Source organism: Poecile atricapillus, chromosome 19 (genome assembly GCF_030490865.1).
Source record: "Poecile atricapillus isolate bPoeAtr1 chromosome 19, bPoeAtr1.hap1, whole genome shotgun sequence".
Lineage (NCBI taxonomy): Eukaryota > Metazoa > Chordata > Aves > Passeriformes > Paridae > Poecile > Poecile atricapillus.
The window spans coordinates 4,640,188-4,662,909 of NC_081267.1; the positions used below are offsets into that span (position 1 = coordinate 4,640,188).

The window sequence follows — 22,722 nt, forward strand, 5'->3', positions numbered from 1 at the left end:
TGTTCTGTCACTGCAAGATTTGGGAGAAAATAACTTTGACCAGTGTTTCCATTTTCACAGACCACGGAGAAGACTAAAAAATCTCCCAGGATGGGGTTTGGAGGCCTCATCACATTAGCAGCAGGCAGAGGCTGAGGGCTCTGGGCTGTACAGCTGAAAGGCCCTGCCAGAGGAAACTTGTGCAGCCCTTTGGCCATGGCTGCTGGCCCTGGGCCTGAGGCCAGCAGGGGACAAGTGACCCTGGCAGCCCTGGGGCCTCATTGCCTCCTTGTCCCTGCTCAGCAGCCTGGCAGGGGCCGCCCCATGGTGCTGCCCTTGGCATTGCACATCCCCACATGCCAGTGCCCCGGGAAGAGCCCTGAGCAATGAGGGAGGGACAGCATCTGCCTTGCCAGGGGCTGGGGCTCAGCCCTTGGCCCTTGGCATTCCTGAAACACATCCAGCTTTGCTCAGCACCACAGACACCTTTCCCTTGCTTGTCCCCAGCTGACATCAGGGCCTCCAGTCTTCTGCTCTCCCTGGAACCTGGGGACGCTTTCTCACTCGTGTCTCTCATTTCAACTACAAGAAACTTCAGTGTTTCTGTCTGTGTTTGAGTTCTTGAGAAGTTTCTGGAGCACACTCTGAGGGACTGAGTGTGATGCCAAGAGCTCCAAAGGCCCGAGAGGGTGATGAAAGTGCTGGTGCTGTGTCTGTGCTGCTGAGCTGGGCCGGGCTCCTGGCCCAGAGGCAGCTCCTGGCAAGGGCAGCGCTGCAGAGAGACAGCTCTGGCCAGGAGCAGCTCCTGAGCACAGCCCAGCAGGGCTGGGGCCCTGCCAGGGCAGCTCAGGGACACGAGCAGGCCCAGACAGAGCTCCCAGGGGCTCAGCACTGGCAGGGGCTGTGGGATGTCCCAGAGGGGGCTGTGTCACAGCAGCACCTCTGTGGCTGTGTCCTGGAGCCCCAGAGCAGCTGTGATGTCAGAAAGGGGCTGTGTGACAGCTCCGAGTGGGTTGTGTGAGGTCACAGATGGGGCTGTGACATGACAGAGTTTGTTGTGTGAGGTCACTGAGCAGCTACAGCATCATAGAGGGGATTCTGTGACATCAGAAAGCAGGGTGTGACACCACAGTATGGCTGTATGATATCACAGCATGGTCTGGCTGATATCACTTAGAGGGTTGTGACATCACTGAGCAGACTGTGACACCACATGGTTGTGATATGAAATCCTAGAGTGGGCAGTGACATCATAGAAGAGCCATGTGACATCTCAGGACAGGTTGTATGACATCACAGTGCCAACTGTGAGATCATAGAGGGAAATATGACATCAAATATTGCTGTGTGATATCACAGAACGCTATGTGACATCACGAGGTGGTTTTGTGGCATATAGGAAGAGATGTGACATCACAGAAAGGTGGTGTGATATCCCGGGGCAGGTTGTGTGACACCACTGAGTGGGCTGTGACATCCCAGGTGGCTGTGTGACATCTCTAGATCACTGGGGAGGTCACTCTGCCCCAACCTCCCTCACAGTTTCCCCCAGAGAAGTCCAACGCTGCCCTTGCAGCAGCCTGTTTGCACAGAAACACTTCCAGGGCTCTCTGCATTTCCCTTCCCTCACTCTTGCCTCACTCACTCACCTCCCAACAACCCACTTGGTGCTTTCAGCTGCAAGGAGTTCAAAGCTTCTCTGTCCTTCAGCAGCTGCTCTAATTCTGCCTTCAGCCAACTCTGGATTTGTGTTTATTGTAGAACTCCCTGTGTGTCTGAAACATTCCTTGCGTGGTTCTGCCTTGGGGAAGGGGAACCTCCTTGGTGGCACCTTGGGCTTGGCACACACTTGAGGAGGGTGTCTGTTTTCCATGGGGAAACTCAGCAGTTTTAGATTGCTAAAATCGAAGAAGGAAAACCCCTCTTTGCCTGAGTGCAGCCAGTTCTGTGAGCAAAGCAGGTCCCAGGGGAGTGAGGAGAGACAGGATGGGGCTGGGGAATGTGGAGCAAGGTTGTCCCCACTGGGTCAGACCTCAAGGCACAGCTTCTCTGCCCTGGCCAGACCTCCTTAGGAGAGACCTTGGATCAATATCCATCACTGAATGCTGCAATCATCTCTGCTCTAAAGAGAACAGGAATAAAAGACACCCTTTAAAATAGGAATTCATATTTCTTAGAAGTTCTTTGAACTATTTCTCCATAATTATTGTAGGAAACTTTCCTAGGAACTGCACCAGACCAGAGGGAAATCAAGGCACAGCCATGGTTTGTTAGGACTTGCTTGATCCTAATGAGCCCCGTGGTGCATTTGGAGCTGAGCCCTGGAACCTCAGGGCCTGAGAGGAGATTGCACAAACCTTTCCAAGAGTCAAAGTCAGTGGAAAAGCCCAAAGTTTCTTGACGCAGTAATGGGTGCCACTGAGGTCCATCCCCAACACAGAATCCTCATGGACTCCTTGGAGGAGAGAACTGGAGGCCAGGATTGCACAAAAACCTCCCAGAGACTCAGTGTGGGAAGGAAAATCCAAAGTAGCTGAAAAACCCTGAGTATCTCAAAGTACTGATGAGCTCCACTGAGTGTCAATGCAAAGCTCCCAAGGGACTCGTTAAAGCAGATAATTGGGGCCCTGATTGCACAAACTTCTCAGAGACTCAGGGTGGGAAGGAAAAAGGAAAGTACCTTAAGAACCTGAAGTACCTTGAAGCATTAATGAGCCCCACTGAGTGTTGTTACTGACAAAGCCTCTCAAGGGACTAATTACAGCAGATAATTGGAGGCCAGGATTGCACAAAGCTCTCAGAGACTCCAAAGCAAAAGCCAAAGTCCTTTGGAGAAGCTGCAGTCCCTGGGAGCATGAAGGAGCCCCCCAGGACCATTCCTGAGCAAGGCTCCCCAGGGACTCCTTCCAGCAGATCCCTGAGGCCACTGGCATGTGGGCTAGGGGGGATGCTGAGGGCAGGCCAAGGGGGTGACAGTGGCCAGCCTTGCTGGGGCTGTGCCAGGAGGCCCCAGGGCCTCAGGACAAGGTGTCTCCTCACAGCCCTTGCTGGCACAGCACTGGCTGCTGTGGCCCAGGGCACCAAGACTTGGCTTCTCTTTGTCCCCAGCTGTCATCAGTGCCTCCAGTTCTCTGCTCTGCCTGGGGCCTGGGGACACTTTCTCAGTCATGTCCCTCAGTGGGACCCATTAAAAGGAAAAGAAACTTTGGAGTTGGATTCTGACTTGGAGTTCTTGAGAGGTTTCTTCCCCTCCCTCTCAGGGACTGATGTTCAGGGCCTCAGCACAAAGCCCCAAGAGGTTCATTAAAGTCCTGCTGCTGTGTCTGTGCTGCTGAGCTGGGCCAGGCTCCTGGCACAGAGGCAGCCCCTGGAAACCAAGAAGAGCTTCAAAAGCACATTTCTCTTGCTGAGCAGCTCTCCTGCCAGCCCAGCAGGGCTGGGGCACTGCCTGCAGCCACCCTGGGCACAGCCCAGAGGCACAGAGAGCTTCAATCAGTCAGGGCTGGGAAGGTGCTGAGAAGTGCCTGGGGCAGAATCACTGCCAGCCCTTGACACAGGAAGCCTCTGGCTGCAGGACAATGCAGCTGCAGCTCCTGGAGGCATCTCCTCAAGCTGGAACATGCCAGTGCCTACAGACTCTGTGAGTACATTCTCTGCCTGTCCCTTGTGTAGAGCAGCCAGGGGTGCCCAGGGCTGTCCTGCAGAGCAGGGTCCTGCAGCCCAGGGCGCTGTGCTGGGGCAGGGACTCTGCTGCCTGCCAGGGACAGCTCTCAGCCGGCCCGGGGAGCTGCTCCCAGCGCTGGGGAGAAGCTGTGGGGGGAAGGAGCCACCCTGAGCAGGGCAGGTGCTGCTGCTGAGAGGGGCTGTGTGGGGCAGGGCTGCTCCCAGCTCCAGACCTGCCTGGGCACAGCTCCGGAGGACACTTCCCAAAAGAAGGTGAGACTGGGATTGCTGTCAAGATCAGGAGCTTTCCTGAGACTGTTTTCAATTTCTAGCTTTAAGCAGGGTGGGAAAGTTGAGAAGATGACAAAAAGATTTTTGCTTTTTATATATGTTTAATATATTTTTAGATCTGTAAACTGTTGTTATATAGATATAAAATTATAATCCTTAATTAACTCTATTAAACTACTATTATATACTTATATAACTATTATCCTTAATTAACTCTAGTATGTTTCCTAACCTTTCTGTTAGATTTTAGAACAATAATCTCATCTTCTAAATACATTTCTGAAATACTAAATAGTCTTATCATCAGGGAGAGGAGCTACAAGAAGAACATATTGTTTTTTAACCAGAATATGAACAGTCATAACAGAAAGTGGGGCAAAGCAACCCTTGGACCTGCTCCAGTGGGTTGACCCTGGGGTGTGTAACTGGGGCAACTGAATCTTCTATTGAATGTTTCTGTTAAATATCCTAATTAGTCAACCTTAATTAATTGTTGAAATAAGGGGCCGGGTGTCCCACATCTCCACTGGATACCTGGAAGCTTCCAATAAAAGTCTGTTTCTTACTTTACTGTTCTAACACTGTTGCAAAGAGGTTTTTTCTCTTTTTATTTTAGATAACAGGGGGATGAGAGAAGCAGAAGAGGAATTGTAATCCCAGAATCACAGAACATTCTGAGTTGAAGGGGACACACCAGGAATATCAAAGTGATGTTGGAACATTTACAGAGATGCCAGAATTGTAAGTTTGGGTGCTCAGTCTCTCTGCTGGGAGCCTCCTAAACAGCCTAAATGCACTGCTCTGATATTGTCATTGGTATCTGGGGCTCTCAGGGAGGCTCTGGCATCTGCAGCAGCTGAGTCAGGCCCTGCCCTTGGGATTGCTGCCAGGCAGGTGTGTCCATGGGAATGGGGTGTCCCAGCTTCCCTGTGACCTGTGGGGCTGTGGGCAAAGCAGTCCATGGGAAAGGGGAAGGAGCTGAGTCCCCTCCCTGAGATCCCATCATGGGCACACCTGGGGATCTCCTTGCTGTGTCCTTCCAAGCTCTGAGCTGCCCTCCTGGCTGCAAATCTGTGCCAGAGCCTCTCAGAGTTCCCTGAATGTCTCATGGGGAAGGGCAGAGATGCCACAGCTGAGGAAATGCTGTTGGCTTTGCCAAGGGAGCTGTGAGTGTCCTTGACAGAGGGGAGTGCTGAGACCTTGCCCAGAGACCTTTAGAGAGGGTGAGACATTCAGGGATCCCTCTGCTCTGGGCAGGGTCTGGTTTATGCGAGGGTGACACAGGAGTGTGACTGTGCTCTGATTCCAGCCAAAGGTGCAAACCCAGGGCAGTTGGGAACAAGCCCATCCAGCCCCTCACCTTCCCTAAGCCACAGGGAATCCTTTGCCTCTCACATCTCTCAGTGGGAAACTCTGAGTGCAGCAGAAATGCTGGGGATTTCTGACCTCAGAGAAGCAGGAATGATTTGTGGGTAAGAAGACAATTCCTAAAAGCAACTCCTGCCATAATTTAGAAGTGTGTGTGCAGATGGCAACAAACCTTTCTGCATTAGGAGTGAATCCTCTGACAAATCCTGAATTTCCAGCCATGTCCCTCTCCTGCATGGCCACAAACCCGGGGCAGCAGGACAGGGATGGCTCCTGGAGAGCCCCCAGGCACAGGCCTGGCTGCTCCTGGAACAGTCAGACAGCACAGCTGGAGCTCAGACAGGGACCTGGGTGAAGATTTTCCCAGCACAGGAACAAAGGTGGGTGAATCCCAGTCTCTCCTGATTTGTCACTGCTCTTTTTCCTCATGAACAGGTCCCCATATGCAGCCACAGCAAATGTCCAACAGCAGCTCCATCAGCCACTTCCTCCTGCTGGCATTGGCAGACACGCGGCAGCTGCAGCTCCTGCACTTCTGCCTCTTCCTGGGCATCTCCCTGGCTGCCCTCCTGGGCAACGGCCTCATCATCAGCGCCGTAGCCTGCAGCCACCACCTGCACAGCCCCATGTTCTTCTTCCTGCTCAACCTGGCCCTCACTGACCTGGGCTCCATCTGCACCACTGTGCCCAAAGCCATGCACAATTCCCTCTGGGACACCAGAGACATCACCTACACAGGATGTGCTGCCCAAGTATTTTTTTTGGTTTTCTGTGCTGCAACAGAGTATTTCCTCCTGACCATCATGTGCTACGACCGCTACGTGTCCATCTGCAAACCCCTGCACTATGAGACCCTCCTGGGCAGCAGAGCTTGTGCCCACATGGCAGCAGCTGCCTGGGCCAGTGGCTTTCTCTATTCACTGCTGCACACAGCCAATACATTTTCCCTGCCCCTGTGCCAGGGCAATGCCCTGGGCCAGTTCTTCTGTGAAATCCCACAGATCCTCAAGCTCTCCTGCTCCAATTCCTACACTAGAGAATTTGGGCTTATTGCAGTCAGTGCCTGCTTGGTATTTGGCTGTTTTGTGTTCATTGTTTTCTCCTATGTGCAGATTTTCAGGGTCGTGCTGAGGATCCCCTCTGAGCAGGGACGGCACAAAGCCTTTTCCACCTGCCTCCCTCACCTGGCTGTGGTTTCCCTGTTTATCAGCACTGGCACATTTGCCTACCTGAAGCCCCCCTCCATCTCCTCCCCATCCCTGGATCTGACAGTGTCAGTTCTGTACTCAATGGTGCCTCCAGCCCTGAACCCCCTCATCTACAGCCTGAGGAATCAGGAGCTCAAGTCTGCAGTGTGGACACTGATGACTGGATGGTTTCAGAAACATTAAACTTCTGGCCAATTTCTGCAAATCACTTGTAATAAAATTCATTTTTGATACTTCTTGTTGGTCTCATTTTGGATGTTTTCTTTGTTTTAATTTTTAGATTTTGTCCAAAATAAAATATAATTGTTTCTGCCATTTCTCATTTTGTTTCTCTCTCCATCTTCCCTTTGGCCACAGACTGTGCCAATGAGGGGCTGTGCTCTTGGTGGCTTTAAAGGAACTAAAGGGTTTCCCAGCAAAGTTTTCTCCAGAGATCCCCCTTTTGTTCCCTTCTCTGGAGCTGCAGCAGCAATATTTGTGTGCAGAGCTGGGGGCAAGTCAGGGGTGGTACTGAAGTCTGCTCCTGCTGGCCACACCATTCCTGATCCAGGCCAGGAGCCATTGGCCTTCTTGGCCACCTGGGCACACTGCTGGCTCATGCCCAGCCTGTTGTCCATCAGTGCCCCAGGTCCCTTTCTGCCTGGCTGCTGTCCAGCCACTCTGTCCCCAGCCTGTAGCACTGCAGGGGTTGTTGGGGCCAAAGTGCAGGACCTGACACTTGGACTTGTTAAACCTCACCTTGTTGGGTTTGGGCCCTGGATCCAGCCTGTCCAGGTCCCTGTGCAGAGCCCTCCTACCCTGCAGCACATCAACACTCCCAGACAACCTGGTGTCACCACAGTTCCATGGGGCCCTAGAGTGTCACAATGGTCTCCAGGATTCCATGAGGCCTCCCAGGGTCACAGTGTCCCTTTTGTTCCGTGGGACCCCTCAGTGTCACAAAGTCTCTTGGATCCTTGGGCTCCGCAGTGTCCCAGTGGATCCTTGGTTCCATGATGTCTCTCAGTGCAGCAATGCTCTCCTTGGTTCCACAGTGTCATCATGGCTTCTTGGTCCCAAGGGGCACCACGGTGTCAAACAAGTTTCCTTCATTCCAGGAGTCCCTGAGGAGCAACACTGGCCCCTTGGTTCCATGGGGCCCTGCAGTGTCCCAATGGCCCCATCATGACACGAGGTCCTGCTCTGTCACAATGCTCTGCATGGTTCCACAAGGCCCTGCAGTGTCACAGGGGCCTCTTGGTTCCATGAGGTCTCAGAGTGTCACAATGAATTCCTTGGTGGTGCAGTGCCACAATGGAGCCCTGGTTATACAAGATCCTGCAGTGTCACCAGGACATGGGGCCTGGTTACACAAGATCCTGCAGTGTCACTTGGTTCCATGGGACACCACAGTGTCACAGGTGTTCCCTTAGTTCCAGCAGTCCTTGCAATGGAACAATGGCCCCTTGATCCCACTGGGCCCCAGCAGGGTCTCACCAGGGTCTCCTTGGTTCCACAGTGGCCCCTTGGTTCCACAAGGCCCAGCAGTGTCACAGTGGCCTCTGTGGTTCCACGAGGACCCCCACTGTCACCATGGACTCTGTGCTTCCATGTAGCTCCACGGTGCCACAGTGGCCCCGTCACAATCTGCAAAGTGGGATTCTTTTATTGGATCTTAGAGTACAAAAGATTATCAGCAAACCAGGGACTTAAACAAGAAAACACACTTTATTGAGTGCTCATCAACACTAATATGCAATAGAGCTAAAAGAAGAGAAAGCAAAGCATAAGGAACAGAGAGTAAGCGGATTATAGCTACCAGAGTTGAAGTCCACTCAGCCATCCAACGACACAGAATCTTCTGTTTGTTGGGGAGATCTCAAAGGAAGGTAAGTTTGGGGTATAATTTTATAGTCTTTCGCAAAGCGAGGGGCGCAGGGCCAAAACCAGAGGAGTTTGATGAGCATTGTGATGAATTCCATGGTGCAGGGGGCAGGTGTAGGGTACAGAGCAAACCACACCTTGCAAGCCTTTGTCCACCAGCAGGAATGAGGGCCATGAGTCGTAGAAACCCATTGCACAGGGTACCACACACAAACCTCTGCTCGCCAGCAGGAACGAGAGCAGTGTACCGTGCAACCACCTGCAAACAATCACTTAGCAAACATCCACCTCAGCTAGGCCCAAACCCCCAAACCAAGTCCCTTGTGATATTCAGGGTCTCAGTCTCTGTCCTTGAGATGGTTGTGAGACAGATGAGGGAATTTTCAGACCGTTTCTTATAGCCCCTCAATGTCACAATGGACCTTTGGTTCCATTGGGCCCTGCAGTGTCACAAAGGTCTCTTGGTTTCACGAGGCCCCACAGTATCCCAATGGTCCTCTTGGTTCTGTGGGGACCACAGTGGTCTCACTGGTTCCATGAGGCCTCACAGTGTCACAATGCTTTGTTTATTTCATGGTGCCCCACAGTGTCACAATGGTCCCTTGGTTCCATGGGCCCTGTGCTGGTGCATTCCCCCCTCCCCTTCTCAGGCCGCCCTGCCAGCTGAGAAATGCTCCTTGGGCCTGGGCCTTGGCCAACAGCCCCTGGGCTCAGCTCCTCTGCAGCTCATCAGAAACACTGTCTGCTCCCAGGCACTGCTGCTGCCCAAGCAGCTCCTGCTTGCTTCAGGAGCAGCCCTGGGAACTGTTTCTGTTCCCTGCGTGGCACAACATCCCTGTTCTCAGCCTTGAAAAGAAAGCTGTTGATGCCAAGTGCGGCCAGGATGAAACATTGCTGTGCCTGAAGCCCCTCTCTTGGGGCCCTACAAACAGCGCTCCAAAAAGAGCCCCTTGCAGCTCTCCTGGGCCAGCCACCTCCCTCGGAGTGGGGCCTCTGTGAGCCGGGAACTCTCCCGTTTGCTGCACTCGGGGCATCCCCGAACAAGGACAGAGCCTGGGCCGATCCCCCCACTCCTCCAGGCTCAGCCCTTCACCCTCTGGGGAGATGCCAAAGCATCCGCAGGGAGCATTTCCCTGCCCTGCAGGGGAATTTCTCACAGCTGCCTTGCACTGCCCCTTTGTGTCTGTGTGCACACACCAGCGCTGTGCCCTGGCAAATGTGGCAGAAATGCTGCTCTCAGAGGGGTTGGAGTGCCTTGGAGATCTCAGTCAGTCAGGCCTGTGAGTGAGGGTAAGTCATGAGGTATAAGCTAAGTTAAATGCTGCCTAGTGTTCTTCTCTTGCTCCATTGTTATGTTTAATATAAATTATAAGCTAATTTAAATACTGTTTAGTATTATTCCTCTGCTAATTTGCTAAGTCATAGGTTGTGAGTTAGTTAAATACAGTAAATGCTGTTGTTTTGCTAAATTGTGACATTTGAGGTTTCAGTTAAGGTTAAGGTATAACTGAAGTCCTGTTAAGTTTGTGCTCTGTTTACTGAGCCAACTCTGGGATGTTATCATGTGTTGTCATACAGCTGTACTGTGATGTCACAGAAGACTATGATGTCAAAAATTCAACCTGTGATGTCACAGTCTGGTCTGTGATGTCACATCCTGGTCTGTGATGTCACAGAGCCACCCTCTATGATGGCAGTCTCTGATCAATGGCCTCACACCATCATTTATGAAGTCACAGCCAACTCCGTGATGTCATAACCCCATCAGTGATGTCACACAACCATCTCTGTGATGTCAGATACCCTGTAATGTCACAGCACGTACTTTGACCTCACAACCAGGTCTATGATGTCATACAGCCATGCCATGATGTCACAGCTTGCTCTGTGATGTCACACAGTCCCCTCTATGATGCCATAGCTGCTCAGTGACCTCACACAACAAACTCTGTGATGTCACAGCCCCATCTGTGACCTCACACAACCCACTCGGAGCTGTCACACAGCCCCTTTCTGACATCACAGCTGCTCTGGGGCTCCAGGACACAGCCACAGAGGTGCCACTGGGACACAGCCCCCTCTGGCACATCCCACAGCCCCTGCCAGTGCTGAGCCCCTGGGAGCTCTGTCTGGGCCTGCTCGTGTCCCTGAGCTGCCCTGGCAGGGCCCCAGCCCTGCTGGGCTGTGCTCAGGAGCTGCTCCTGGCGAGAGCTGTCTCTCTGCTGTGGTCTGTTCCCATGGCAACATCTGCCCCATTGTTATGGTGTGTTTCCATGGCAACCATCAGTAGCCCCCTGTTGCTATGGTCAGTGCCTTGCCAGCTCCATGGAGACCCCATGCCAGGGGTGGTTGCCATGGACACCAGCTCAGGCCTGGAGCCAGAGCCCATTGCCATGGCAACCATTTGCAGTCCCATCCCCAGGCTCCTGGGATCCCAGAGCCACAGAATTGGCTGAGTTGGGAGGGACCCATGGGGATCCTCCAGTCCAACTGCTGGCCCTGCACAGGACACCCCAACAATCCCAGCCTGGGCCTGGCAGCGCTGGCCAAACGCTGCAGGAGCTCAGCCAGCCCTGGAGCTGGGAGCCTTCCCTGGGGAGCCTGTTCAGTGCCCCAGCAGCCTCGCGGGAAAAACCTTTTCCTCACATCCAGCCTAAACCTGCCCGCCTCAGCTCCAGCCGCTGCCTCCACTCCTGTCCCTGGGCACCAGAGGGAAGAGGTTCCCACAGCCCCCAGCCAGGGACCCGCTCCCAAGGCTGCTGCCATGGCAACCAGGCCTGGCACCAGCTGGGATGATCGGTTTCCACGGGCTGGGTTTTAGGAATGGGATTTTCCAATTTTCTGCTCCTGCTAAAATCGCGCTGCCACTCACTACCCTCCTGCCTCCCATGGAAAGCACAAAAGGCAAAGATCCCATGCTGGGATAAGAACAATTTATTGAGAACAGCAACAGGATAAGGAACAAACAGGAACAGAAATAATTTTGGTAACAGAATAGATAAGAAAAACTGTTTACAGGGAAAACTAAACCACCACTCACAGTTACTTCCTGGCGACATATTTCCTCCTGCCAAGAAAGAACACTCTTCTCCTCCGGTGAGAGAGAGGGAGTTCTTTTCCCGCCCCTGGCAACAACCTGAGATGGGATTGAATCTAATTACAGGGCCATGGCCAGACCCTCACGTTCTTTGATCCCACAACATGACATTGCCATGGGCAGGAAAAGGGACAGGTGTCTTCCCAGCACGGATCCCAGGGAACATGGATCACCAGGTCTCTTTTCAATGTCGGTCCTCCAAGGGGGGATGAAGATGGAGCAGTGCACAAAGCTCTTCCTGCACTTGGGGCACTTGCAGGGCTTCCCTTACCGGTGCCTCCGTTGGTGTCGGGTCAAGTGAGAGCTCCGGCTGAAGCTCTTCCCACACTGGGGACACTCGTAGGGCCTCTCCCCAGTGTGGATGCGCCGGTGCCTGATGAGGTTAAAGTTGTGCTTGAAACCCTCTCCACAGTCAGGGCAGCGGAAGGGCCTCTCATCCGTGTGAATCCGCTCGTGCCTGAGGAGAGTGGAGCTGGTCTGAAACCTCTTCCCACACTCACCACACTCGTAGGGCCTCTCCCCAGTGTGGATGCGCTGGTGGATGACGAGTTGGGAGTTGAAGCTGAAGCCCTTCCCACATTCCCCACACTCGTAGGGCCATTCCCCAGTGTGGATCATCTGGTGGCAGATCAGGCGGTTGCTGTGGCTGAAGCTCTTCCCACACTCCAAGCACTTGTAGGGCTTCTCCCCATCCTGAAGCTGCTCATGGACCACCAGCTCAGAGCCCTGGCTGGATCTCAGGCCGCCCTCATGGCACAGGGTGGGTCTTTCCTCCTCAGAGCACCCTGGGATGGGTTTGGAGCCCCTCTTCCTGTGGGATCTCTGGGGCTTTTCCTCCCAGTTTGACTCCTGCACTGTGGAACTGCTCAAAACGGCCTCTCCCATGAGGTTCTGCCGTGGGGATTTGTCCTCCCTGGTCTCCATCCTCAGCTCCTTGTCTGGGGGAGGAAGGACAAGGAGAGGATGGGATTTGCTTCCGTGCCAGAGGGAAGGGGAAGGAGATCCCCCAGTGCGTCCCCGGCAGGACGGCGTCAGCAGCGGGGTTGTCCTGCAGCCGGGGGCCATGCTGGGCTGGGAGATGGAGCAGGAGAGAGGGGGAAAGGGGCACTGACTTCCTCCTCACCTGCCTGGGTGTCCTGGTGCATCTTCCTCTTCATTGCAGCATTTTCCTCCATCTAGCCAAGGTTTGGGATTAGGAAATCCTGGTTTGAGAGAAAACAAGGAATGAGCACATTGAGTTTTTAGGTCTCTCTGTTCAAGTCCCTCTCTAGAAGTCACCAGGGCATCTGGGGTGTCTTGGTTTGAAAGGAAAGGTGTTTGCTAAGGAAGACAGAAACCTACACTGAAATATATTAAAATGTAAGCAACCTGCCCCCTCCGAATTATTATAATCTTGATATCAAAGTGCTCTCAGATAAAGATATAGGAATAGAAGTAATAATTCTTACTAAAAAAATTAAAATGAAAATGCAGCAGTACAAAACAAAAAAAAACAACAAAAAAACAACTCTCTGAGAGAGTCAGAATACAACCTGACACCCTGTTGGTCAGGGTGTTGGTAGCAGTCTGATTAAATGGTGGCTGCACTCCTCCTGGAGTTACAGATGTGGTTCTGTTGAAGCAATGATCCCATAGAAGATTGTAGCTTACTTCTGAAGTTCCGGTGCTGTAGATGGGTCTGGTCTCTCCTCTGGGAATCCAGTGGAGAAAGACTGCCTGTGTTGTTCTGATGCTCTGATTATATCCAGTCAGGAATGTTTGGCTCCTCCCCCTGGGTGGAGCATCTCACAATGGGATGATGTCATTTTATCAGTCCTGCAGTGAAACTCAATGGCCCATTAACAGGAGATATCCCCCTGGAGGGAGGATGGGTGATGAAAGAGATAAAGAACACTGCCCCACCTGGTTTTAACAGCTGGCCCATTAACAGAAGACATCCCCCAGTTGTGAGGGATGGGTGATGGAGGAGATTAAGAAAACTGCACCACCAGGTTTTAACAGATAGTGATAGAATACATAATTTTGGGTACATCTTGCATTGCAACCCAGGACATGGAGTCCATAAAAATCTCCCAAACACCAAGATTCAGCCCTGAAAATGCCTCCCAGGACTTCCCCATCTCTGGTCTCTCTCCTTTGGTCTTCAGGGCTTCCTCCCTGTCCCAGCTGCTGGGGGCCACGTGTGTACTGTGGGTCCCCTGTCTACTCGGTCCCTGACCTCTTCAGGCTGCTGGGAGTGCCAGGAATCCAAAACGTTCCCCCTGTTTCTATCTCCCCACTTAGGGATGCTGGGACCCTCCACTATCCCTCCAAGCGGCATTTTCCACTCAGCTTTGGAGTTCTTCATTCTCCAAACGTCCCCCTCGAAAAACACAACCCAAGAAGGACCCCCCGGGATATCTGGACCGAGCTCCCCCTCCCCGGTCACCTGTGGGATTGGGTGGTGATGATCCCATGGGTGGGGGCCTGTGAATTCAAGGACTGCTTGACCTCATGGTTCCTTCTCCTTTCTCTGATCCTCCTTTGTCCCTCCTTCAGGCTGAAGAAGCTGCTCAGGGAGTCAGAAGCAAAACTCCAAGTCTCTTGGAGCTTCAACCGGCCCCACTGAGGGCAGAAACTGCCAAAGGCTCCCCAGGGACTGGTGAGAGCAGATCCTGGAGGCCAGAACTGCCGGGAGCCAAAGGCTCTGAGCAGGGAACTGCAATGCTGAGCCAGCCTTGGCTGGGTTGGAGGAAGCAGAAAGGCCAAGCCCTGAGCCCAGGCCTGGCACAGCAGGGCCTGTCCCTCATGGGTGGCTCGGGGCTCTTTGTGGGGCAGTGGGATGTGAGGGGCAGCAAGGACAAATGCCATAAACCTGTGTGACACTCCAGATCCTTATGGAACCAAGAGGCCAGTGTGACACCATGGGAAGTTGTGGATCCAAGGGGATCATTGTGGCACTCTTGGGCCCATGGAACCAAGGGACCAGTGGGACACTCTGGGGCCTCATGGAAACAAGAGGCCACTGTGAGCCTGCAGGGCTGTAACACCCCAGAACACTTCAATGCTGGTGGTAACCAAATGTTCCTGTGCTTGAGTTTGGTGCACAGGAGAAACACCAACCAGATATTCTCATTGTGGACAGATGTAAAGAACATTCTTGGTAGGAAGGGACTCACAAGGACCATCAAGTCCAACTCTTAAGTGAATGGCCCACACAAGGATTGAACCCACAGCCTCCATGATACTGGCACCATGTTCTAAAAACTGAGCTAAGAGGTCAAAATAAGACAAAATTTAACTGTTAAAATATAGATGATTAAGGTACTTTCGCAAAGGGTTTAATACAACATCCAGTTGAACATAAAACTCTTACCATAGCATTAACTTTGCAAAATTAGCTTATTTAACCTAAAAACCATTAACCCTTAAGATTTTTGGTAATATTCAGGTATCCAAAAATGTTTCAGGTACATAGGATAATAAGGAGAATAAAAGGAGACCAGAAAGACAGAAGATCTACAGAAAAATACTTCCAGGATGATCCCAGTCACTCCCACTACAATCTTAGTCACTCCCAGTATGAGCTGTTGTACCCAGTCACCCCCAGTGTGGTTCCAGTCAATCCCAGATCCTCCAAGTATGATTCCAGTCATGGCCAGAGTGACTCCCTATCATTCCCAGGATGGGCCCAGTTGCTCCCAGTCACCTCCAGCACAGTTCCAGTCACAGCCAGCCCCTTTTGCATCACATCCAATATTATCCTAGCTACTTCCAGTAGAATCCCAGTATGACCCCAGCATGGGCACAGCTGCTCCCAGGATTATCCAGTGTGGATCCCATTTACCTGCACTGTGGTTTCAGTCTCTCCCAGTCTATCCCAGTTGCTCCTAGTCACTCCTCAGGTGCTTCCAGGCTGATCCCAGTTGCTCCCAGCCACTCCCAGTCACCCTGAGTGCAGTCCCAGTTGCTGCCAATATGGTCCCAGTCTTGCCCAGAATTGCCCAGCTGCTCCCACTGTGCTCCCAGTAGGATGCCAGTTGCCCTTAGCATGGATCCAGTTGCTCCCTGTTGCTCCCAGTATGATCCCAGTTGCACCCAGTTGCCCCTAGTATAGTCCGAGTCCCACCCCAGATGATCCCAGCCGCTCCCAGCATGGTCTCAGTGATGCCCAGTTGCCCCCAGTGCAGACCCAGTCACTCCCACTCGCTCCCAGTTGTCGTTAGCATGAGGTCCCAGTTGTCCCAACCATGGTTCTCATTGTTCCCAATGTGTTCCCAGTCATCCCCAGTATGGTTACGGACACTCCCAGTATATCCCAGTTGCCCTCAGCATGTCCATAGCCCTTCCCAGACACTCCCAGTAATCCCAGTCAAGTGCTTGTTATCCCACTATGATCTCAGTCACTCCCAGTATATCCCAGTTGAGCATTCCCTGAATTCACAGCTCCCCACCCGTGGGATCATCACCCCCATCCCAGAGGTGACCAGGGAGAGGGAGCTCAGCCCAGGTATCTTGGGGGAGTTCCTGGGTTGGGTTTTTTGGGGGGGATGTTTGGAGAATGAAGAACTCCAAAGCTGAGTAGAAAATGTCCTTTGGGGGGACACTGTGGCGTCCCAGTGGTGGCTGCCGGCAGAGGCAGCCTGGAGGAGCAGAGCCCTGTGACCCCCAGGACCCCAAAGTGGGGAGCCCAGAGAGGGGGAGCACCGCGATTTGTGGGACCCTCAACAGCCTGGAGAGGGGCAGGGGAGACTCCTTGGACCCCCTGCGCTCCAAAATATAGAATAAGGGGAGAATTGACACCGGAACCCCAAAAACCCCAAGCATCCCAAAGTGTTGAGATGGAAATGGGAGGAACTTTTCATATTCCTTGGACTTCCAGCAGCCTGGAGAGGTCAGGGACCGAATAGACAGGGGACCCCCAGTACAAGCGTGACCCCCAGCAGTTGGGACAGGAGGGAAACACTGAACACCAAAAGGGAGAGAACAGAGATGGGGAACTCCTGGGAGGCATTTTCAAGGCTGAATATTTGTGGCGCAAAATTTTTATGGACCTCATGTCCTGGGTTGCAATGCAAGATGTAACCAAAAGTATGTATTCTATCACTATCTGTTAAAACCTGGTAGAGCAGTTTTCTTTATCTCCTCCATCACCCATCCCTCATAACTGGGGGATGTCTTCTGTTAATGGGCCAGCTGTTAAAACCAGGTGGGGCAGTGTTCTTTATCTCTTTCATCACCCATCCTCCCTCCAGGGGGATATCTTCTGTTAATGGGCCATTGAGTCTCACTGCAGGACTGATAAAATGACATCATCCCATTGTGAGATGCTCCACCCAGGGGGAGGAGCCAAGCATTCCTGACTGGATATAATCAGAGCATCAGAACACCACAGGCAGTTTTTCTCCACTGGATTCCCAGAGGAGAGACCGGACCCATCTACAGCACTGGAACTTCAGAGGTAAGCTACAATCTTCTATGGGATCATTGCTTCAAGACAACCACATCTGTCACTCCAGGAGGAGTGCAGCCACCATTTAATCGGACTGCTACCAACACCCTGACCAACAGGGTGTCAGGTTGTATTCTGACTCTCTCAGCAAGTTGGATTTTGTGGGTTTTTTTCTTTTGTACTGCTGCATTTTCATTTTCCTTTCTTTAGTAAAGAACTATTATTTCTATTCCTATATCTTTATCTGACAGTACTTTGATATCAAGATTATAAAAATTTAGAGGGGGTTGTTGCTTACATTTTTATCAATTTCAATGGTGGCTTTCCTTAGCAAACACCTTTCCTTTCAAACCAAGACACTCCAGATACCCAGCGATTTCTAGACGGCCACTTGGACAGAGGGACCTTCAAATTCAATGTACTCATTCCTTGTTTTCTTCCAAATCAGGATTTCCTAATCCCAATCCTTGGACAGATGGATGAGAAGGCTGCAAAAAAGAGGAAGATGACCCGAGACACCCAGGCAGGTGAGGAGGAAGTCAGTGCCCCTTTCCCCCTCTCTCCTGCTCCATCTCCCAGCCCAGCATGGCCCCCGGCTGCAGGACAACCCCGCTGCCGACGCCGTCCTGCCGGGGACGCACTGGGGGGATCTCCTTCCCCTTCCCTCTGGCACGGAGGCAAATCCCATCCTCTCCTTGTCCTTCCTCCCCCAGACAAGGAGCTGAGGATGGAGACCAGGGAGGACAAATCCCGACAGCAGAACCTCATGGGAGAGGCCATTTTGAGCAGCTCCACAGTGCAGGAATCTAATGGGGAGGAAAAGCTTCTGAGATCCCGCAGGAGAAGGGGCTCCAAACCCATCCCAGAGTGCTCTGAGGAGGAAAGACCCACCCTGTGCCATGAGGGCGGCCTGAGATCCAGCCAGGGCTCTGAGCTGGTGGTCCATGAGCAGCTTCAGGATGGGGAGAAGCCCTACAAGTGCTTGGAGTGTAGGAAGAGCTTCAGCCAGAGGAATACCCTGATCCGCCACCGGATGATCCACACTGGGGAATGGGCCTACGAGTGTGGGGAATGTGGGAAGGGCTTCAGCTTCAACTCCCAACTCGTCATCCACCAGCGCATCCACACTGGGGAGAGGCCCTACGAGTGTCCTGAGTGTGGGAAGAGCTTTCACAGCAGCTCCAATCTTCTCGTACACCAGCGGATTCACACAGATGAGAGGCCCTTCTGCTGCCTCGACTGTGGGGAGGGCTTCAAGCACAATTCCACCCTCATCACCCACCGGCGCATTCACACTGGGGAGAGGCCCTACGAGTGTGGGGAATGTGGGAAGAGCTTCAGCTGCAGCTCCAGCCTCAATACTCACAAACGCCTCCAAACTGGGGAGAGGCCCTATGAGTGTCCCCAGTGTGGGAAGAGCTTCACCTGGAGATGTACCCTGGCCCAACACCAACGGCGGCATCAGTAAGGGAAGCTCTGCAAATGCCCCAAAGTACAGGAAGAGCTTTGTGCACTGCTCCAGCTTCATTCCCCCTTGGAAAATTCAAGTTTGGCAGAGACCTGGTGATCCATGTTCCCTGTGATCCATGCTGGGAAGACACCTGTACCTTTTCCTGCTTATGACAATGTCATGATGTGGGACTAAAGAATATGAGGGTCTGGCCATGGCCCTGTCATTATATTCAATCCCATCTCAGATCGTTGCCAGGGGCAGGTATTGGGGATTAGGTGTCTTTTTTTTTTTTATTCTGGCTTGCCTGTGGATTTTTTACCCCTTAGTTGCGGGGACAACCTAACTGTGGGTACTTGGTGGGTGATTGACAAAAGACAAAGAGTTTGGCTGTGCCCAGGGGAGGAAGGGGGCAGGAAAGGAGGAGGGTGGGGACAGTTTGGTGGACTTTTCTTCTGCTTCAGAGAAGGACACTTTGGTCGCAGAGCTGTTGCAGTGGAGACAAGGGAATTTTGCCATCACCCAGACGGAGCTGCTGCTTCTTCTCCTCCTTCCCTCTTTGTTGGTGGCCTCACACCCCCTGTCCTGCCGGGACGTGTGGCAGTGCCAGCCACCGCTGCAGAGCTGCTGATACACCTCAGCCACCAGCCCAGGATCTCAGCTCGTCCCTGCTGTTCCAGCTGAGTGTTCCTCAGAGCCCTGCAGGAGCACCGGGAATGCCCGCCCGAGGGGGTTTGTGAAACAAAGCCTCTTCTCCATCCCGTCTCAGCCAAGAAAGCTGTCACGGGGCCCCTGGTTCGGTTTTCTTGCTTATGCTGTAGTTATTGTTGTTTGTTTGCCTGGTTATAAATACTAATAAAGAACTGTTATTCCTATCCCCAGATCTCTGCCTGACTGCCCCTTGATTTCAGAATTATACTAATTCAAAGGGAGGGGGTCTACATTTTCATTCCAGTGGAGGCTCCTGCTTTCCCTAGCAGACACCTGTCTTCTAGAACCGAGACACTGGTTTTAGTCAGAAGCATTAGTGCCCAAAAGTTGTGTTTCCTTTGGTTTGGTCACATCTTTGTTCCTTCTCAGTGTTCAGGCTGGGCTGTGGGGTGTCCTCATTTGCTGCATTTTCTGAGTTCCTCTTGTGTCCTTTGAGCAATAGGTTGTGCCCTCTGAAGATCCTTTGTGCTCCTTGGTGACCCAGAAGAACCTTCCAGGCAGTTTTTGGGGGAGCTGCTGCTGTGATGTCACAGGAACGTTGCCGTGTCCTTGTGGTGTTCCCGTTGCTGTGGGGCACAGAGGCCTCAGTGTCAGAGCGGCTCTGGGCACCTGCTCATTGCCTGAGGATCCTCCTGCCTGAGGCATTCTCAGCAGCCAGCTCAGCCCCTGACGGGTGTCCTTCTGTCCTTGCAGGGGGACAGACAGTCTGCAGATGTGTGCAGCACAGCCAAAATGATCCAGCAAGTGGTTGCTGCAGTTTGCACTCTGGACTCTGTGGCTTCTTATGGGTATTTTTTAACCCACTGGGCCCCTAAGTCGAAGATTTCCCCAGGTGCACCATATGTGCCTTTGGGATTGCTGTGGGCTCATTGTTCTTCATTTGGAATGGAGTTGATTTTGAAAGAATATTTCCATTAAGATTCCAATTATTTGGGAGAGCTCCTGCCAACAACTTCTTTAAAAAAGGGTTGTTTTTAGCCAGCAGGGTGTGCACAGCATTTGGAATGTAGCCTGGGGAGGTTCTGTTCCTCAAGAGGAGAGTCTGTGGCAGTGAACCCTGGCATTCCCTCTGTTTGCTCATCCAGCCAAAAACTGGACACAGCCTTGTATTTTGTGCTGTTCTCTTGCTTGCTGTGTGATCCAAAAGGACTGTGGCTCCAGGAGGGAAGTTGTGAAAGCAAAATGCTCTCTCTTGGCATTGACTTGTTGTGTGGGATTTTCCAGCACAGGCAGCTTTTTCTCCTAACAGCATCTGGTTCAGGTGAAGGTCCCCTCACACATGGACACTGGGAAGCTCCTTCTTCAGTGAGCAGGAAAGGAACCTTTGGTGTTCAGAGATCCCAGTTTTTCCCTTTCAACACCAATATGAGCCCAGTAAGCTCCAGTATGATCCTTTTCACATGGCAGCACTCCCAGGATGGTCCCAGTTGCCTCTGGCTAGATCAACCCAGTCAGTCCCAGTATGATGCCATTGGCTCCCAGCATGCTCCCAGTTGCTCCCAGTCACCCCCAGTATGGGGAATGATGTGCATGGTGTGTTCCCAGTCACCCTCAGATACTCCCAGTATGAGTCCAGTCACTCCCAGTATGATCCAAAATTGGATTGCTGGGAGGCCTCATGGAATCCTCGAGACCATTGTGACATTCTAGGGCCCCATGGAACCGTGGTGACACCAGGTTGTCTGGGAGTGTTGATGTGCTGCAGGGTAGGAGGGCTCTGCACAGGGACCTGGACAGGCTGGATCCAGGGCCCAAACCCAACAAGGTGAGGTTTAACAAGTCCAAGTTCCAGGTCCTGCACTTTGGCCATAACAACCCTGCAGTGCTACAGGCTGGGGACAGAGTGGCTGGAGAGCAGCCAGGCAGAAAGGGACCTGGGGCACTGATGGACAGCAGGCTGGACATGAGCCAGCAGTGTGCCCAGGTGGCCAAGAAGGCCAATGGCTCCTGGCCTGGATCAGGAACAGTGTGGCCAGCAGGAGCAGGGCAGGGATTCCTCCCCTGTGCTTGGCACTGGTTGGGCAGCACCTCGAGTGCTGTGTCCAGTTCTGGGCCCCCAATTTAGGAAGGACATGGATGGGCTGGAGCGTGTCCAGAGAAGGGCAACAAGGCTGGTGAGGGGTCTGGAGCACAAGTCCTGTAAGCGATAGTAAAAGGTCTCAAAATCTTAGAAAATTCGGGGACTTAGAAAGAAAGTTAGGTTTGGAAAGGCCTTGGAAAAGTAGGCCCTGGGAAATGTTAGGCCTTGTATTTGCTAAAGATCAGGTCAAACTGCACCTGAGTAATCAGTAGATGATCATGATACAATTGTTAGATATGATTGGATATAATTATTGTTTAAAGAACATGAGGAACAATGTTAGGGGGCTGGGGGGGATCACGAGAAATCCATGCTTGGGTAAAAACAATGCATACAATAGAACAATGTAAGTTTAATAATTAATATGTGAGTTACATAATGATAGAGCATAAAACATGTTCAGTTCCAAACCAAGATGGGTCAGATTTGGGTCTTTGTACCCCTGACACCCAGATCTCTTAATAATGCACCTGCATATAATCATTCGTGATTATGTGTGTTCCTGAATGCTAACAATTTCATCAGATTTTACTGGAATTTTGTGAAATACTTGTGGAATTTTGTGGAATTTTTGTAGAATTTTGTGGGACATTGAAGAGATTTTGTGGGATGTTTCTGGAATTTTGTGGGATTTTGAGGTGATTTGAAGAATTTTGAGGGATTTTTCTTACATTTTGTGGGGATTTTTTGACATTTTGTAAGATGTTTTTAGAATTTGATAGGGTTTTGAGAAGATTTAGGGTTTTTTTTTAATTCTTCAGCAATTTCATGGGATTTTGTTGGAATTTAATGAGATTTTGAGAAAATTTAAATAATTTTGTGGGATTTTTCTTGGATTTTGTGGGATTATCTTAAATTTTGAGGGATTTTTATTGAATTTTGTGGGATATTGAGAAAAATTAAAGAATTTTGTGGGATGTTTCTGGAATTTTGTGGATGTTTTAGGAATGTTGTGGAATTTTGTGGAATTTTGTGGGGTGTTTTGAAGAGACGTGAAAAATTTTTCTTGATTTTTCTGGGATTTTGTGGAAATTTGTGGAGATTTTGTGGGATCTTTCTGGAATTTTTTAGGATTTTCTTGGAATGTTGTGAAATTTTCTGGGATTTGTAGGATTTTGAGAAGGCTTGAGTAATTTTTGAAAGATTTTTCTTAGATTGTGTGGAAATTTGTTGGGATTTTGTGGGATGTTTCTGGAATTTGGTAGGGTTTTTAGAAGATTCAGGGAATTTTGTTGGATTTTTTCACTATTTTGTGATGCTTTTCAAGAATTTTGTGGGATTTTTCTGTAATTTTGTGAGATATTTGGGACACTTGAAGAATTTTGAGGGATTTTTCTTAGATTTTGTAGAAATTTGTGGGGATTTTGTGGGATGTTTCTGAAATTTGGTAGAATTTTGAGAAGATTTTGGGAATTTGTTGGGGTGTTTCTGGAATCTCATGGGATTTTTGTGGAATTATGTGGGATGTTTCTTGAATTTTGTGGGATTTTGTGGAAATTTTCTTGGACATTTCTAGAATTTTGTGGGATTTTTCTGGAACTCTGTGGCATTTTGAGAAAATCTAAATAATTTGGTGGGATT

General features: G+C 51.3%; 2 protein-coding genes across 2 annotated transcripts in view; both read left to right on the forward strand.

Annotated features, from left to right (window-relative positions):
- LOC131586330 (uncharacterized) overlaps nucleotides 1-22,722 on the forward strand; it is a gene marked incomplete at its 3' end in the record, with an annotated part of 381,810 nt that overhangs the window by 148,387 nt on the left and 210,701 nt on the right. Inside the window, 1 exon segment of the mRNA XM_058853155.1 lies at nucleotides 17,868-18,362. Within this exon segment, the coding sequence (XP_058709138.1) occupies nucleotides 17,868-18,362 (495 nt within the window).
- Nucleotides 5,760-6,692, forward strand: LOC131586410 (olfactory receptor 14A16-like). The gene has a single exon (XM_058853239.1). The coding sequence runs from the start codon at nucleotides 5,760-5,762 to the stop codon at nucleotides 6,690-6,692; it is 933 nt and encodes a 310-aa protein (XP_058709222.1).

What these genes read in the sequence shown, in the direction of transcription:
- LOC131586410 (XM_058853239.1), top strand. Translation starts at nt 5,760, where the DNA reads ATGTCCAACAGCAGCTCCATCAGCCACTTCCTCCTGCTGGCATTGGCA.